Source organism: Vicugna pacos, chromosome 14, assembly GCF_048564905.1.
Source record: "Vicugna pacos chromosome 14, VicPac4, whole genome shotgun sequence".
Classification (NCBI taxonomy): domain Eukaryota; kingdom Metazoa; phylum Chordata; class Mammalia; order Artiodactyla; family Camelidae; genus Vicugna; species Vicugna pacos.
The window spans coordinates 35,016,842-35,036,348 of record NC_133000.1 but is presented as its reverse complement, the minus strand read 5'-3'; the positions used below and the strand labels follow the sequence as shown (position 1 = coordinate 35,036,348).

The 19,507-nt window shown below is 43.1% G+C and overlaps 1 protein-coding gene across 2 annotated transcripts in view; it reads left to right on the top strand.

The window, feature by feature from the left end:
- Positions 1–19,507, top strand: part of LOC140701238 (uncharacterized) — a 166,165-nt gene that overhangs the window by 65,050 nt on the left and 81,608 nt on the right. The window contains exons 5-7 of one of the 2 annotated variants that reach the window (XM_072976661.1): positions 13,307–13,644; positions 13,939–14,078; positions 14,240–14,387. In XM_072976661.1, the coding sequence (XP_072832762.1) occupies positions 13,307–13,644; positions 13,939–14,078; positions 14,240–14,244 (483 nt within the window). In that variant the 3' untranslated portion in view covers positions 14,245–14,387. Of the gene's footprint in view, positions 1–13,157; positions 13,645–13,938; positions 14,079–14,239; positions 14,388–18,516 lie in introns of those variants that run through there. The other variant, XR_012080203.1, reaches the window with a different exon arrangement.

The following is a 19,507-nucleotide window of genomic DNA, read 5'->3' as shown; positions in this document are numbered from 1 at the left end:
AGTATTATAGCACACATGAAGCACTTAACCCACTGACAGTTAGCAGCGTTCACTGTGTGGGGCCGCCCCGCTTAGCATGTGTCAGAGCCGTAAAGGCAGCATTTATCTGTTGAGGATGCACTTGTAGCCCCTTGGCTAGGTTATGAATTTGGTGATTTCCTTTAATCCTTGTAACTCTATGTGCCATGGACAGTTATTTTCATGGACAGATGAGGAATCTCATGGTAAAAAGACTGTATAATTTGCCCAAAATCAGACCATAATTTTGGGTTCAGTGGCCTCGGTTCAGCATGGGCCCCTGGGCCTTCTCCCCTCTCTGTTCAGCACCAGAGCCAGATATGGAGTCGGCTGTTTCCCTGCCCAGGGTATCCGGCAGGCCGCAAACACATCTGGCCCTGTGCTGCTTGAGCAAAAACTCCGAGGAGAGACAGTTACAAAAGGGATAAACATAAAAACAGACGACAGCAAATTGTGATCAGCTCTGAGAAGGAAAGGAACACGTCTCGCCGTGCAGAGCTGGGAGCTTTCCCGTCGGGGCTGCTCTGGGGGTGTTCATCTCAGCTAAACAAGTTCTGCTGCTGCACCAAGGCAGGAAGGCAGGGCGCCTGTGGCCAGGTAGACAGGGCCTCATTGATCGTACTCATTCCCCATTAAGCGGCAGCTTTCACAGGCACTTACCTAGTAAACAGATGTGGGCCATAATCATCACGCACTTTGCTTGGTAGTTTTATTTGCCCCAGCTTTGAGATGAGGTCATTGAAGCTGGGGAGTTTGCTGCATGCCCGTGATTACCTTGCAAATACCCCAACTGTTCTTTCAATCTAGACTGGTGTGGCTGTCATGCCCCAGCCCTGTGAATGGCATCGTGTAGCTTCTCCCAAGTGGCCCAAATGACTGACATTGATATGCTTAATTCGTTGGAAATGGTATGTGACAATAATAGAAAAAGGTGGTAAGAAATTGTTTGGAAAACTGGAAAAAACCTATTCTTCCCCAGCTGGGGGAGCGTAACCTGTATCATTCACCCTACTCACTGCCTGTCACCTCCTCCCTGCCGACTCCGTGTTCAGAAGCCACTCTGAGCCTTGGGAGAACATTTTGCCTCATGACACTTTTGACTAGGACCCGCGACATCTCTGTCCCTGGTTAACTCTCTCTTCAAAGCCATTTAAATTTTTTGCAGGCTCCTCCACTCAGATGTAAGAATAGCCTCTTTAAACTTCTTGATGCAGCTCCGTAATGAAGATCTTGCGAAGGAAACATAGCCAAAACCTGGGAGTTATGCACATAGTGACTGCAAACTCAGCACTTTGTTAGTTCAGAATCAGAGGGGTGAGTGACTCAGGAAAGGCTTTTTTAAAGTAACAAGGGGAAAGTGAAAGGACGCAGGCTGTGTGAGAAAGAAACATCTCGGTCACAGCCAGCAAGGCACCTGTGTTCAGGATGGGGTGTGGCGAGTGCAGAGTTCTCACTAAGAAAAGAGTGGTGTGATGGGAGCGAGGACAGTTGGGTACTTTATTGGGGAGGAAAAAAAGTGGGCTGTACATTTCCTTGTTGAACAAGAGGATTGTGACAAGATGTGCTTGTATTTTGGAGACAGGGGTTTTGTGGGGACAGGCCTAGGAGTACGCTGTATGGCTGGGGAGTCAGCACAACAGAGAAACACAGAGAACTGGGCAGACCCCAAGACCCATGCTGGGGGAGAGACTGCCCACCAACTGGAGCCCTGGAGGCTGATCCTGTCCCTTAGCTGTGGCCTCAGACCTCCCTTCACAGCCCAGTCCTGTTGATACAAGAATAAAAAACGTTGGGCATGAGATGGGGTGTGTCCCAGGCTTTCGTTGAGCCCCTGGGATGTGCCCCACCAGATTTTGTTCCTTAACTTCATGCAGTAAAGAATTCAAGAGCAAGCCAGTGTTGAGTAAAGGTAGATTTATTCAGAGAGATACATTGAAATGCAAGAGAAACGTCAAGATGTGTGGGGGTTTGATGCTCATATTAGAAGTAGGTACACACTCCACAGATTTTGGGCCTTCCCCAAAGAGGGAGAGAGAGTGATGACCGCGAGGTGGCGCTGTGTTGCTTGTTTTCTTGGGCTTGGTGGTTTCATATGCTAATAAGTAGAAGGACCAGCCCTAGGGCAAGGGGCTGGGATTCCCAGGGAGTTGGCAATTTCCCACCCTTTGACCTTTTGTGGCTATCATTGGGACTGCCATGTGCCTGGGGCATGTTATTCACCACGTTACTATTACAATGGATGTTTACTGAATCTCAAGATCTGCTAGAAGTTAAATCTCTTCATCCTGAGCCTCAAGGCCTATTGGGGTTTGAATCCTTTAACATTTTGATGTTAATTGCTGTGGCCTTCCTTGAATGGCTGTGCTCTTCCCCTTCCATCCTGTCTCACTGTGATGACACAAAGACAGCAAAGGTCGGGCTCTACCTGTGCTCCTGCATTTAACGGCGGGAGGTGTGGGGTGGGCTTATGATGACTCTGATTGGTGAGAAAGATGTTTCAGATTTTCCTACGTGAGACATGGGGACCTGACAGCAGCCTCCGCAGATTTATCTCATGGGCATTACCGCTTGTGTTGTTATGGAAACAACAGGCCAGCCAAGAAACAAGAATAACTCAGAGGGTTGGAGTACTGAGATTTATTACGCTGGCGCGCTCAGAGGGGCTTCTTTTCCAAAGCTCTGAGCACCTCCAAGACGTGCACATGAGGTTTTATAGGGTTAATTACAAGTATGGGGTTATTAGCCAATAAGGCTCAAACAACAAAAAGCAAGGAATCAGTACACTTAAGCTTATCAATTTGGAACAGATCCCGTTACTGACAATTGTTGTCCTTGGATTTACGTGTTAGCTTATTAGCCCAGTAAACTGACACTAAACTTCAGATTTACCAGGTAGCCCAGCAAAACTTAGATCAGTAAACCGACACTTATCACACTTAGATTTGTGACTTAGCTTGTTAGCCGAGCTGGGGTTTTCCTTCACAGTGTCACTTATCTTTTTTTTTTTCTTTTTATCTTTTATTTAAGTATTTAATCCAAATTTAATATCAGAGTTTTTTGGGAAAGAAATTTCTCTTTATCTTTTCTTTGGGGCTCTTTTGGGGGGCAGGTAATTAGATGTATTTATCTGTTAGTGGAGGCCCTGGGGCTTGAACCCAGGACCCCGTGCATGCTAAGCACACGCTCTACCACCCGCCCCATCATCTTTTTGCTTTAGCTGCCAAGAATCTTACAGCTGAATTTCTAGTCGGCCTTTAACACTTGCCCTGACTTCATGGAATCCATTTTTACGAGTTTATCTCCCCCTGGTTTCACTTAAGTATTGAATGTCCATTTTCTCTTCACTCTCCGTTTTGCATTTTTGTTGTTATGGTTGTTAAGCTGTGTTTAAAAAAATGTTTAAATTCTCTTTTAGCAAGAGTCTGAATGTAAATAAATATGTAAACAAACAGCACAAATAAATGCTTTTATATATTCTAAGCTGTTTAGTAGTTACATAAAAACCGAATTGAATATTAAAGTGATAACATTTTAAAAATATTTTTTAATTTTTTATAGAGATATAGCTGATTTAAAATATGATATTAGTTTCAGGTGTACAAAAATGCTCCATTTATAGTTACTGTAAAACATTGTCTGTATTCCCTGTGTTGTAAGATACATCCCTCTAGCGTGTTTACATTACATGTTGCAGTTTGTTTAAGAAAGTTGGGTAACGCAGAGTCTGGGACGTGGCTGTGTCTGACTCAGGTTCACGCTCACCCTGCCTGTCAGAGCTCAGGCCTTCACTCCTTTCTGCAGGGGAGCCAGTGGAGGCAGCTCTCATCAGCGCTGGCACCACCCTCTGAGTGGCAGTGACAGCAGTGACTGTGTGTGGACTTGCAAATTGTTGTTCCAAGAGCTTTATATGCGTTTCTGAATTTAATAATTAAAGCCCTCCTGTGAGGAAGCGTTTAAATTTTTAATGCATAATACAATTTATTTAGATATTGATAGATTTCAAATCTCCGGAAAATTTACAGGAGTAGTACAGTAAACGCTTAGATACAGTTCACCTTAAAGGGCACTATTTGGCTTTTTGTGTCTGGCTTATTTTAGCATAAAATTTCAAGGTTCATCCATATTGTACCCTGCATCAGTACTTTATTCTTTTTGTTTGATAATATCCTTTTCCATTTTTTTTGGTTTTAGTCTATTTAAAAATATTTTCATTGAAGTCTAGTCAGTTTATAATGTTGTGTCAGTTGCTTGTCTACAGCACAACACTTCAGTTAAATAGGAACATACCTGCATTCATTTTCATACTGTTTTTAAACATAAGTTATTTTAAGATATTAAATATATTCCCCTGTGCTATACAGTATAAACTTGCTGTTTATTCTTTACATACTCAGTATCTGCAAATCTTGAACTCCCAATTTATTCCTTCCCACACCCTCCCCCCTCTGGTAAACATAGTTTGGTTTCTGTGACTCTGTGTCTGTTTCTGTTCTGTAGATAAATTTATCTTTTTGTTTCTTTTTTTTTTTTTTTTTTTAGATTCCACATGTGAGCAATCTCATATGGTATTTTCCTTTCTCTTTCTGGCTTACTTCACTTAGAATGACATTCTCCATGTCCATTGATGTTGCTGCAAATGGCATTATTTTATTATTATTTTATGGCTGAATAGTAGTCTATTGGACAAATATGCTACAACCTCTTTATCCAGCCATCTGTCAGTGGACATTTCGGTTGTTTCCATGTCTTGCTATTGTAAATAGTGCTGCTGTGAAGATTGGGGCGTAGGTGTCTTTTTGAATTAGGGTTCCTTCTGGATATATGCCCAGGAGTGGGATTGCTGGGTCACCTGGGAGGTCAAGGTTTTGTCTTTTGATGAACCTCTATACATTTTTCCACAATGGCTCCACCAAACTGCATTCCCACCACAGTGTAGGAGGGTTCCCAATTCTCCGCAGCCTCTCCAGTATTTATTGTCTGTGAACTTCTGAATGATGGCTATTCTGACTGGTGAGAGGTGATACTTGATAGCAGTTTTGATTTGCATTTCTCTGATAATGATATTGAACATTTTTTCATGTGCCTACTGGCCATTTGTGCGTCTTCATTGGAGAAATGTTTCTTTAGGACTTCTGCTAATTTTTGAATTGAATTGTTTGTTATTCTTTCTTATTAAGTGTAAAAGCGGTTTACATATTCTGGGAATTAAGCCCCTAGCCGTTTCATTTATTGCAAATATTTTGTCCCATTCCATAGGTTGGTTGTCTTTTTGTTTTGCTTACGGTTTTCTTAGCTGTGTAAAAGTTTGTAAGTTTAATTAGATCCCTCTTGTATATTTTTGGTTGTTTTTCTATTGCTTGAGTAGACTGCTCTAGGAAATCATTGCTGAGATATATGTCAGATGTTTTGCCTATGGTTGTTTCTAAGAGGTTTATAGTGTCTTGTCTACATGTTTAATTCTTTAACACATTTTGAATTCATTTTTGTGTATGCTGTGAGGGAGTAGTCTAACTTCAATGATTTACATGCAGCTGTTCAGTTTTCCCTACACCATTTGCTGAAGAGGCTGTCTTTACTCCATTGTATGTTCTCACCTCCTTTGTCAAAGTTTCAATGACCAAAAGTTTGTGGGCCTATTCTTGGTAAATTTGTTTATCCGTTCATTGATGGATGGATATTGTTAGTAACTTTTGGCTACTCTGAATGATACTGCTATGAATATTGATGTGAAATTTTTTATGAGAATATGTTTTCATTCTCTTGGCTGTACATTTGGCCTGCCATATCTGTAGTTTCCACTACATGGATCCAGATGGCTGATTGTAAAGGGACTCGAACATCCTTGGATTATGGTATCCAGGGTGTGGGGTTCCTGAAACCAACCACCCAAGGGTATTGAGGGATGACTCTACATATAGGAGTGGAATTGCTGAGCCATATAACTCTAAGCTTTTGAGGAAATACCAGACTTCTCCAAAGAAGCTGCACCATTGTCCCTTTCCCCTGGCCGCATATGAGGTTTCTCTGCCTCCTGAATGACATTTGTTATTGTCCATGTTTTGGTTATAACCATCCTATTGGGTGTAAAATGAGATCTCATTTTGATTTTGATTTGGCTAGTGATGCTGAGCATCTTTTCATATGCTTATTGGCCATTTGTATATGTATCTAAATTCGTGGTAAATTTAAAAATTGGGTCTATTTTATTGTATTGTTCATTTGTAAGCATTCATTATATATCCTGGATGCTACTCTCTTATTAGATACATGCTTTGCAAAATTTTTCTTCCATTCTGCACATTGTCTTTCACTATATATTTTTAAACATTAAAACAATTTCTTTACAGGGGATGTAGTTAGATGTAATGATTTATTTTATTTTTCTTGCTAAGCACGCACTCTCTGACTTGAGACACCCTTTTCCCCCGTCATTTCACTTTCTTGATGATATCCTTTGTAAGAAAAAGCTTTTAATTTTGATGAAGTCCAGTTTATCTGCTTTTTTCTTCTATCAATTGTGCTCTTGGTATTGCATCCAGGAAACCAAAGCCTATCCTAGGACCACAAAGATTTATACTGTGTCTTCTTTTAGAAAGTTTATAGGTTTAATTTTTACATTTCTGTCTGTGATCTATTTTGTTTTAATTTTTATTTGTTATATAAAATATGGGTGTTCAGATTCCAGATTGATTCTTTTGCCTGCAGATACCCAGCTGTCCCTGCACCATTTGTTGAATAGACTATTCTTTCAATGGGGTGTTTTTGGCCCCCTTGTGGAAAACTGTCTGTAAGTGTAAGTTTTTCCCCTTGGGTTTTTATTGTGTCTCATAGATTTATTTATCCAAACTTATGCCAGTATCATAGTGACATATTACTATAGAATTTTAGTACCCTTCAAAGTGAGTCCTCCAACTTTACTCTTCTTTTGCAAGCTTGTTTTGGCTATCCTGGGCCCCTTGCACGTCCATATGAATTTTGGGATCAGTTTTTCAATTTTTGCAAAGAAGTCAGCTGGAATTTTGCTAGGGATTCCACTGTATATGTAGATCATTTTGAGGAGTCTTAACATTTTTAATAATATTGTCTATCATTCCATGAAAATGGGATGTCTTCCATATATGTAGATCTTTTAAAATTTATTTTGGTGATACTTCAAATATTTCGATGTACAAATCTTGTAAATTTTTGTTAAATGTATCTCTCATTTTATTTTTAATGCTGCTGTAATTGGAAATGCTGAGTTTCTTATGGGTGGGACTATATATCAATCTTCTTATTTCTAGAATTCCTTCACAGCAAATACCCTAGGTATATATTTGCTACATAAATCTATCCACAACTATTCCCCGCCCCGTGTTATAAGAAACCAAGACCCAAGTTAAGCTACCTGAACACCTATGTGGAAATGTGAAATGAGACCCTTGGGTGGGGCTTTGTGCAGATGATACTGGAGCTTATTCAGGATGGCTTCATCGTAAATTCTTTTAAACAACCCTTTCGGTGTATTTAGTCAGATACATTAAGAACATGCCCTTTTGATGTGCGGAGTAGCTAAGACTATGATTTTCAAATAATTTCTAGTGAGAGTATTGTTCTTGAAACCTAATTTGCATCAATCATTGAAGATTTAAGTTTCAGGAGCTTTGACTAAAGAACACCTGTCTTTAATCAATAACGACAACTAAATGCTCAAGCAACATGTAAGAGCTTGAGCAAACTGCCCCCGCCCCATAGTGCTGGGTGGCTGCAGCTGCAACTGGAGTCAGCGCTTACTTCTCCCAGTACGCTTCTGCTGATCTGCTCAAAGAGGATCGTCCAAATGTTTGTCAGTAGTCTGTTGGACAATGTCATAAAACATTGATTGAAGGTTGCTAGATGCAATATATTCTTATTAATATTAATTAAGCACATATTGAGTGCTTATTGTATGATGGAATTGTCCCTCAGCCTCACATGAATATTATTTCTCATAAAACCTCACATATTTCCTTGTTATTCTCACTTTACAGATAAGGAGACTGACAATTAGGTCTTCTCTCTTTTGGGGGGAGCTCATTATCAATGATGGGAAGTTATAAGGAAAAAGATATTGATTCATCATGAGAAAACATTTTTCTGAGGGTCAGCAAAGAAGAAGATGAACACTGAAGAAGATGATCATTGTTTTAGTGAGACAAGCCCTGGGTTGTGCGGAGTCAGCATCCCTGTCCTAGACAAGGCACGTGTAGAGCTGCGTAGTGGGTGAGGCGGCGCGGCCGCGCAGGGAACGCGGATGCTGGGCCGTTGGGCTTTGCTCAGGCCCGGTGGGGCTTTCTCCTAAGGGCAGTGGACCATCATTGACAGATTTTAAGTAGGAGAGTGGGGTGATCTCGTAGTTCACTTTTGTCTTGTAGAATGCTTAGAAACATTTAGAAGGCTTGGCAGGAGGTGATGTGATGAGTCAGAGTAGGGTGGCTGCGAGGTGTAGCAGTGTTCAAGTTTCAAGTTGTTTTCAGGCCCAGGCTTGTGGCTCAGTAGCCCTGTCAGTTTGAATGACGCACGCAAGGAAGTGAAACAATTTATCTAATCAATTGGAGCAGTGATGTACCCAATTCCCAGGACTGTTGTGGAGATCCAGTGAGATAACGTTTGCAGTGTGCAGCGTGGTCCCCAGCACAGAGTCAGTGCTGAGTGAGTGTCAGTGAGTATCTGGTAGCTCAGGTGTGGGTGGTGGGACTCGGTGACTGAGGATATCTGGGCCCTGAAGAAGGGGTCCATTCACATCTGTGAGTGATGGGCCTGAGTTGGGAGAGGCATGGAGACCTTACCCCCCTACCAGAGGCCCTGGGCAGGACGGCTATGGGAGGAGCACCATGAAGTCAGCTCTTTGCAGGTGGAGTTGGAGGTGTCCTTGTGACATCTAAGTGCAGTGTCACGAGCTGAAAGAGGAGGTCTGGGCCCAGGCTGTGCATTTTCCCATAATGTCAACTCCTGAGGATTCCGAAGTATTGATCACTGAACGGAAGTCATACTTTACAGGACAAATGAATATTAGTATCAGCTCTGTCATCAAAGCTCACGTCTATTTATTCATCACTCACTTTGCTAATTGGGTACTTACAGAGCTCACTTCACCGTCCTCCCGTGGGCTCAGGCTCCACAGAAAAGAGCCGGTGTATCTCCCTCTTTTCCAGAAGAAGACACATTTAGCTTGTAGCCTTCTGTACCTTGCCAGACTTAGGATATTAGTTTGTTGGTTTAATTGTTTTTTCTGTTGGCCATGTCCTGACAGGAGAGTAATTTTACCTCATGGTCATGTTTCAATTAGCTGTTACTGAGAAGTGCTGATCTGATACATAGTGTATGTATTATATTAAATTTTTAGAGTAGTTATCATTTTTCTGTCTTTGCCCTTTAATTTTGTTTGCCCCTTCAGTGTTCTATCCTTTTTGGGGCCTTATATTTTTTTAATTAAAAAATGTCTGTTAACAGTTAAGAAAACAAAAGCAAAGAAAAAATGCACATGAGAGCTAAATTTAGAAAATGTCTAGTGTGTTTTCTATCTTGGCAATGGAGGGTTCTAGAAACTCGTGAAAAGTTTCATTACACAAGTTCCTTAAAATGCTGATTAAGAAATAAAACCTTCCTTCCTCATCTTTCAAGCTGCACAACTAATTGTCAAGAAAGTGAGGGGAAATTCTCAGAAGCCAAGAAAAATGAGAAAGCAGGGTTTCTGGGAGATATGCGAGCCTTAGAATCCCTCGGGTGCTAGTTCGCTCCTGAACGGATTTTCAGTTGCCTTGACAGGAGGGCAAGATGTGAGCCCCAGGCCTCTCACACTAGGAGTTGGATGGGGGTTCATATTATGGGCCAAGCCCATCCTGAGGATCTTGGTTTACTAAAGGGTGAAATAGGAAAAAAAAAATTCCTCAAGACAAGAAAGTAAGGAAAGTCAATTTTGTTGGAAGAGGGGAAAAATAACAAATCCAAAGTAAGGATATAGTTTGAAGCTGTTCTGGCATGAGAGTGACCACAAACTCCTGGCAGAAAACCACAGCTACTCCTTGATTGATAAGTTGTGTTTTGAATGAATCAGTGAACAGCCGTTCCGAAAAAGGCCTCCAGAGTCTTGTGGATCAAGATACTGGACAGCAAACACCTCTCTTCCAAGGTCTCATTCAAATAACCTGAAAGGTTTTAAAGGAAAGAAGCCATAATCATAGTTCTATTTATTGACATTTCTATATGCTACGAATTCAGAGGTGACTATGTAGTTGTCTCCTCTTTTATGGACCTTACTTTCTCTTTGGGGAGACAAAATGACATAGTTGGTTATCTTGGTGAGGGAGGTGTTAGTCTGTTGCAATTAGTCAGGAGAGGAGATTAAGAAACACTGAAGGGTGGGTGAACTTTTTAGCTGAGGACAGTCTTGTTCACTTGGCTTTTAATTGCAGGCTCAATGAGCTGTCCCTGGAGGGAATAGATCTCACAGAGGATGAACTTAGCTCAGGCCTCATTGGAATGGACAAATGAACCTGGAGAAAGACAGTCAAATCTGTGCAGACATTAAAGTTCACTTGAACGTGCTGCATCACTGAGCCAAAGATAGGACAAATATGCAGCAGTTCTTGAAGACAGAAAAGTGGTTTTTAAGGTTCTCCAAGAATGAATCCCAGGGATCTGAGATGGCCAGTTGTCAAACTGAGACTTTGCACTTTGGACGGTGTACCCAGCAAGGGTATTGGCCTTTTATATGTTTCCATTTGTCTTTAATACATGTCTGTTGACGAGGACGTGGGCACAAATGTTTGACACCTTGTCGAGGCGATTTTGGATACCTGCCTAGAAGCACGGGCACAGATGCGGCTGCTTCATACATCTTGCAGCCCATCCCTTTCCCCGGCTCCGTAACCACGGCAGAGTGGTTCCTTGTTGACCTGTCCGTTTCCTCTGTGACATCATAACACATGAAAAGACCGGAGCATATTAACTTGGCTTTGTTAAAGTCAAAGGAACAGATCAAATATGGAGTCAGATTTGTTCTTTCCTATTTCAGTAGTGCCATGGAGAAGGCAGTTTGGTCAGCTTTTTGTAGTGTCCTGGAGGCTTTCTCTCTCAGCTTCTGGGCGCCTCTGTTGAAAACCCTTCATTGCTGTCTGGCCTGCTGGTAAAGCACACTGCCTGTTTTGCCCTGAAGATGTGTTCTGTTTATAAACTTATCTCTACTCCTTGGAAAACAACTCAATAAAAACTCAGTTGGTTTTCCACCAGCCATGGGCAGGGGTGAGGTATACCATGTTATTATTTCATAAAATAATAGTAATAGTAATAGTACTAGAAATAATAATAATAATAATAATAATAATAATAATAATAATAAAAGAAGTCTTAAAACAGGACTGAGCACATTGGAGAGAGTCAATAAATGCTTTCTGGCTTAAATCAAAAGTGATGACTTAGTGATTCCATGGCTGCTGTATTTGCTAAGCTAGTTACTCCTTTGCTCCATTACACAATTTTTAACTGAAAAAGAAATGCAAGCAAATGGTTAAAAAAAATAAACTCATATAGAGCACAAGAATACACAATTGAAAGAAGTTTTCCCTCATCCTCTGTTCTTTCAGCCCTGTCTGGAGATGCCACTGTTTACTATCCTTTGGGTGCTTCTCCAGATATGCTTTGCACATTCCCACCTATGTATGTAAATTCCTTTAAAATTTTAGTTATTTTTAACTTAAAGAGATTTAAATCCTCAAGTGGCTTCTGCCCGGTTAATAGAACAGAAAAAATCTGACTCCATATTAGATCTGTTCCTTTGACTTTAACCATATGCTCTGTCTCCTAGGCTTCATCTTGCTTGTAAAAAATCGTTGCCTAGAGCCTGAAATACACAGGAGAGCTTATTCTGAAGGCTCTGACCTTTAAGGATATTTAACACTTTTTCATTCATTTAAAGATAGCAAATTGCAGAATAGACAATAACGTTTCTTTTGTTGGAGGTTTACAGGGATCTGACCCACGCAGATAGCTGCAAGAAGAAATGATTCTAACAATAAGGAATTTTTACACTAAGAAGTTTGTAACAACCAAGCACGTAGGAAAGGAGCCTGAATTGTGACTTGGGGAGATGGTTTTCCAGGACATTAGTTTGCCAACTAGGTCTACAGAAACTTGCAAATCCATGCCCCAACATCTTGTTTCCAAACTTATTGGCCTGTCCTGCACTGAAGAGAATGAATTTGTACTTGGTAACACTCCTATCTACCTAGAAAGCTGGGCACTGGAGCTGAGTGTTATGGAAACAGGCCAGCCAAGAAACAAGCACCAATCTGAGTGATGGAGTACTCAGAATTATTATGCCGGTGGGCTCAGAGGGGCTCCTGCTCCGAAATTCTGAGCACCTTCAAGACGTGCACATGAGGTTTTAAAGGCTTAAATACAAGTAAGGGGGTATTAGCCAATAAAGTTCAAAGAACAAAAAGCAAGGAATCAGTACACTGGAGCTTATAAATTTGTAATAGATCACGTTACTGACACTTGTTGAGCAAGGAATTGCGAGTTAGGTTGTTAGCCCAATAAACTGACACTAAACTTCAGATATATGAGATAGCCCAGCAGAATTCAGATCATTAAACCGACACTAATCACACTTAGATTTGTGACTTAGCTTGTTAGCCCAGCTGGACTTTTCCTTCACATGAGGACAGCTCTCCCACACCCAGGGAACTACTGTGAGCCCTTGATGTTTCCACTAGGATGAGGTATGGTTTACCCAGGAGGGATGGGGACTATGCACCAACACTCAGGCAGTCTGCTCTGTCTGGAGCTCTGATCTTGTACCACACCGCTCCCTGCCAGCCCAACACCTGGGACAGTGGAGCTAAGGCAGAGATCCTTCCTGCCTGTTCCCCAGCGTGTAAAAGTGGAATATGTACTCTTCCCAAGGAAGTTCTGAGCGACAACACCTGCGGGTGCTTGGTTCTCAGAGCAACAGAAAACCCAGCTCCGCTTGGGGGCAACGGGTGTTATCCCCATAGGGTTTCTGCAGAAGCATCTGATAGAGGGCTGGATCAGGGAGGTAAAACATGAGCTGCGGGACTTCAATGGTTACAGAATGGTACAGAGGCAGGTCTGCCGTCTCGGGGTGCCCCAGAGGTAAAGCTTTATCTCTCCAACTCCGCTACGACACTCCCCTATCCAGATCCATCCCTTCTCTGCTCTTCCTGTCCATCTGTATCCCTCCACTTTTCCCCTCCTCTCCACCCGCTCCCATCTTCTCCCTCCCTCGCTGTCCCACCTTCTCTTGCAGAACCCAGAGAGGATCGATGGCCCTCCTGCGCATGCGCAGTCAGTGCCAGGTGGTCCGCTGGTTGAAAGCTCCATGTCCGAGCCGGGGATTGGCCCCAAATGCTTCTCAACTCTGTCGCCCGGTAGGCCTTTGGTTCCTGCCTGCGGCCGGGGCTTCTGGCTGTGGAAGTGCAAGGTGGGGGGCTCCCGGGAAAGGGGTCAGGCGGCTGCGGGAGGGTGGTCCGCCTTTCACAGCCCCCAAGGGCGCCAGTCAGCCCGTGTTCAGCTGAATTGCTCCGGCCAGACCCCTGTGACAGCACCACCTGCCCCGGCGCCCCTGGCACAGCTGTCCAGGTCCAGGTGTGCACCTGCCACCTCTCACCCAGCCGGGATCCCCTCAGTCCAAGGCTGGCGTCCCCTTCCCCTCTCCCGCCCGCGAGTCCTCTCCTCCCGGGCTTCCTCTCCTTGGCCGCCTGCCCGTCCCCACCAATGGGCGGGCTGTGTCCCGGGCTGGCGTGGTCTACGGACCCGGACGGGAGCGGGCTGCTTATGGTGGGGCTGGGGCTGGCCTCCGAGCGGGGCTGCAACCCGCGTCCCCCCCCCGCTTTCCCTCCCCCCAGGGGCTGCCCTCCTTTCCCTTTCACCCTCCCTCAGGACCAGCTCAGTGGCGTGTGTGCTGCTCCCCGGGCTGAGAGCCTCTGGCTGTATCGCCCAGCTTCACCTGGTGGAGTCGGGAAAACGGAGCATGAGTGCTGAGCAAGCTTCTGTCTCCTCCCTCAGTGTTTCTGCCGCAGGTAAGTACCTTGAACACTTTCAGGTGTTATGATGGCGATGTTTGTTGATGTCACGTGTTTTTATAGTGAGAGGGATTACAGTGGTGCAAGCAGGGTTTGGTTCTGTTAAAAATGAGCTGAAGGCATTAAGCTGTAATATCCTCCTTCCTTCCCTCTCCAAGGGTGAAACGTGTGACCGTCGATTTTTAAAAGATCGTTACAGTCCCTAACTTGCCCAGCCCAGCTAGTGTGTGTTAACAGGAACAGCACCACCAGAGGCCTTGGAGACCCAGGGATATTGCAGTCCTAAAGAGCTCCTGGCAGAGTTTGGTTTGTATTGGTTTCTTGTTTTTCTTAAATTGTGGGACAGAGTAGTGGTATAAAAAGAAAAATATTTCTCAAGAAATATTTTTTCATATAACAGCGTTATTGTGATATAGTTCACACACCATGAAGTCCATCCATTTAAATGGTAAAATTCAGCAGCTTTTAGCATATTCACAGTTGTGCAACCATTATTATTCCAGAACGTTTTTATCACTTCAGAAAGAGCAGTGGAAATTAATGACCTATCCACCCCTCCCCAGTGGTGGTTCTAAAGAAATTTCTTGGCTATTCTTGACCATAAATTCACTTGTTACATTCCAAGAAAAATCTGGTAGGAATTCTAATCAGAATTGCAATGAATCTGTCTATCAAAACAGGAAGAATTAATGTCTTTAAGGCATAAACTTCTTCTACCCATGAATATATCTCGGACTCTATCTTTTCCTCTGTCCAGAGCCGGGCCCATGGGAAGTCCTCACTACTTGTTGGGCTTGTGAATGATGAGATTCTATACATCGTTAGTTGCAGCTGTAGCCTTTCTTTCACAGAAGAGAAAAGTAACCTCAGTGAAGCAAGGGACTCTCTGATGGTCAGAAAGAGTGACAGCCAGTGCTGGAGTGATCCAGTGGACTTGGTGCTTGCAACCAGAATTCTCCACCACATACAGCTAAGGGGATTAGAGTGTTCTTTTATTTTTTCTTAACGGCGTTGCTTTTATTTTTACTTATTTTTTAAATTATTTTTTATTTAAGTGTAGTCAATTTACAATGTTAGTTTCAGGTGTAGAGCAGAGATTCAGTTATAAACATATGCATATGTATATACATATGTTTTAGATTGTTTTTAGTATAACTCATTACAAGAAATTGAATATAGTTCCCTGTGTTATATAGCAGGTCCTTGTCATTTATTTTATATTTACTAATTTGTATCTGTTAATCCCCCCTTTCCTGCCTGCTAAACACAGTTTGCTTTCTATGTCCATGAGTCCATTTCTAGGAGCACCGTTTTTCCTAGTAATATATGCTCTTTGGCTGCTTTCGGTTTCAGTAATTCCATCTTATCTGTGGGCACTTTTCTTCTGCTGGCCTTTATGTGCTTTGCACACGTGGTAATAGAGATCTGTAATTGGGAGAACTCCAGGCCTCGTGTAGTCCCTGGTACAGAGTGCCCACTGAATTGATGGTTGAACTGGGAAAAAAGCACAGTAAATGCTGGAATTTCCACTATGGTTGAGAATTCCAGGTTTCAATAACCTGTTCAGACAACCTTAATATTGGCTGCACACATACTGGGTAATTGGTGGAAATTCATGGTATGGTGGTGTAGAGACGGGGCCTTATATGCTTCTTCTCTTTCTATTTTCTAACACTCATTCTCCTGGGCCTTCCAGATCCTCCCCCAGAAGGGCCCAGGGCTGGCTTGGTGCCGCGCTGAGGCAATATTTCTTAATAACGCCCTTTCCTCTTCTCCTCTGAGCCTCCGTTTCTTTCTCTGCACAATGAGGGCTTAGACTAGATAAGTACTTTTCAGTTTCTTTTAAAGCCATGTTTCCTTTGAGAAACAGAAAATGCAAATTTCTCCTATCAACCCAACCCTTTAGATTTTGATAAATCCTCTAAGGAGTTACATAGCTCTTTGTGAAAAATTGATGTGAGTTTGATTCCAGGTGACACAGAAATGACTCTTCAGGGATTTATTGCAGGGAGAGGGCAGGAAAGAGGCAGTATGTGACATTTTCTAGTGTGAGCACTGGAGCAGGGACTTGGATTTAAATACGGTGTCTGACGTGGCCTCTCTCTAATCTTGTAGAATGTGATAAACTTCTCTACCTCAGTTTCTTGATGGGTCAAGTTGGGGTGATAATATTTTAAGGCTTCTGTGAAACATTATACACATAAGACATTTGTGTCTCGGTAGAAACAAGATCTGCTAGGGATTCAGGGATTTGTGTAAAAAAAATTCTTGTCCATAGCACTCTGTCTGTGTGTATTTTGAAGTTCCTGGAGGGTGAGGGTGAGTCTAAAGTCCATCGTGGGACAGGTGGCCCCTATTTCTCTGTGCCCCAGTTTACCCGCTACTCCCCAGTCCTCTTCCTCAGTCCAGGATGAAGTTCCCTAGTAGATTTACACAGAGGTCTTGTGGAAATGGCTCTTCATTTTATTGTTTCACCAAGAAGGGCTGCCATCATGATCTCTGTGGTCAGGTTTTGAAGGGCTGCCATCATGATATCTGGTAAGAATTCTATGCAATTGGGAGTTTCAATTTAATGCATAGAAAAAGATTACAAATAGAAAATTAGAACAAGGGTGGTGACAGGGGCTCTTTTAAGTGGACACCATTAGCTTTGTTAGCTTCAGGTGCTGCGGCCTGTTGCCACGAGGACCCATCCTCTTGCTCTGAAGTTGGAGGGACTAGTGGGTTCAGTGGGAATTTTAACTGAGTGTATCTCATGGGCTGGGCATTGTCCTATTTGTACTGTGTGTTCCTTATTTGAGACAGTGAGCTCACCTAACCTCAATGACCTCTTTAAAATATTAGACTTCTTATTTTGAGATGTAATGTAGATTCCCATGTGGTAGTAAAAGATTATATGGAGAGGGCATGTGGACACTTTGCCCAGTTTTCTTAATGGTTCCATCTTGCAGTGTTGGGGTACAATTAATTACTGACTCACTAACAATTTGAGGTTTGTGTTATTGCCCTTATTTCTATTCATGATTAAACTGGGGCTTAGAGAAGCACACAGGCCTGCCCAGGTATCCCACATTGTTAGTGCAGAGTCGGGTGAACGTGGGCTTGGGATTTCCAGGCAGTACCATTATGATGGCTTGTGGCAGGGAGCAGCATTCACTTTGACTGTTTATTCATTCATTCAACAAACATTTATTGAGTAATCTCTGTGTGTCAGATGCTTTCTTAGGGTTATCTGATTCTTCAGCAGTACTGAGAATCTGGTAATATTTATATTTTTAATCTGAGAAAATTAGCTCTGAGAGTTTATAACCCACCCAAAGGAAGTATATCTCATAAAGGAGGGATAGAACATTTGTACAGTCACCTCCTTTTATGCAGGTGGTACCCTAGGCATTTTACATTTGAAAACATCCGTAATCCAGATATATTCTTGTAAGGCAAAGATTTTTTTTTTAAATGAAGTATAGTCAAGTTTACAATGTTGTGTCAATTGCAAGGTGTTTTTAGACTTTTGAATTAAAAAATACATTTTCAGCTGGGTAATTAGGTGTATTTATTTGTTTCATTTTTAAAATGAGGTACTGGGGTTTGAACCCAGGATGTCGTACATGCTAAGCATGTGCTCTACCACTGAACTGTACACTCTTCCCCAAGGCAAGTTTTCTTATCCATTATTATGAAGCTTAGGAGTTCAAATAAATTGGATAGAAATCCACATCTTTTGATCCTACTGTGGTCCTTTTCTTTATATTCTGCTGAAGGGGGTTGGGGAAAGCATTTCCTTTGTTCATTTTTTATTCAGCATTTTTGAGCAGTGACTTTGCATCAGGGCCTTGCTAGGTGCTTGGAAATATAAAATAAGAAGTGACCCTTCTCTGCAGAGGCAGGAAGCCTAGACCAAAAGCTGGGTAATGTGATCCGAGCTACAGTGGCCATGTGCAGACTCTGAGGACAAACTGTACCGTTGGATTTGCTTTGGCTTCCTTTGCATTCTGGCTGGTACACACCAGGTCACCGCAACCCAGATGGGCCCGTAGCACACAGCAGAGTATGTACCACGATCTCCTCTCCCCTCTCGGCAGGGCCTGCAACATGAGCATCCCTGACTACGTGCAGTGTGCTGAGGACCACCAGACTCGTCCCGTTGTGGTCCAATCCATAGAGATCATCTCAGAGGAGAATTTCTTTGCATCTATCAGCTACTCACCTTGGTGAGCCATATCAGCCCATGCGGCTCACAGTGGACACACTGTATCCACTACAGGCACCACTATGTGCCCGACAATGGGTGGAGCATCTTCCAGACCCTCCGCAAGGTCGTGGGCCTTGTCACCATTACCGACTGTCTCTCTGCCAAGGCCTTCGAGAAGCTCCACGTGCAGAGGAGCTGTATGGCACCTCGTTTAATGACTCTTAGCTTTTTGTCTTTGTGCAGCATGGGGAGGTAGCCGAGCAGCCACGCACCGACGTTGCCTTCAAACTAAGAGGACTGCAGGGTGGTGGAGAAGAGGATCGAGGACTTCACTGACTCACTCTTCATCTTGCTCAAGTCCAAGTGGCTGGATGGTGGCCCCAAGAATTCTGGGGACAAGATCCCCCTCCTCTGCATCCCGTTTGAGAAGGAGGAATTCATGAGACTGGACACAGAGAGCAGGTAAGTTTACCTGGAGGACAGTCCACCCTGGCTGTGTGCCGGATTGCTTCCCTACATCCAGAAAGGGATCAGCAAGGAAGAAGTCTGTCTTGTAGCCAAGGGAAGGGGAGGTGCAGCCCGCCGCTTTACAGACATTTCAAAGAGAATCTGCCTTTGTTTCAGAGAGATCCTTTTAGGGTTAGTGTGGACACTTACTCCCGCTTTACAGCCAGGACCATGGTGGGAACCCTGGAGTTGCTGTCCAAGAAAGTAGCCAAAGCCACTGATGCTAGGAGCACTGGGGAGGAGGCTGGACTGAGCTGAGATGTGCTGTAGGTCAAATGCATATCAGACGCTGAGGCTTGTCTAGTAAAAGTACATAAACTATCTCTTTACTTCCTATATTGATTACATGTCAAAATGATAGTATTGAACATACAGTAGATAAAGTAAAATCTGTTCTTAAAATCACATTCTAGTATTTGTTTTTTGTTTATTGGTTTGTTCCTTTGTTTAAAATTTTAAACGTGGCAACTGGGAAACTTTCTTTACATGGCTCTCATTTCATTTCTGTTGGGCAGCCTGTCCTGGGACATGCTCATCCCTTTGCTTTTAGATGAGATGCTGAACCCCGAGAGGCAAAACGAGGCGCTGGTTGAGCTGCTGCTGGATCCGCTATCACCTGCCTCCCAGGCCCAGCACCTTTTCAGCTCAGGCAGTCTCTTCCTGCCCGACAGCCACCATGCCATGTTAGGACATCAGAAACACCGTCAGGGACTTCTGAATGAACTCC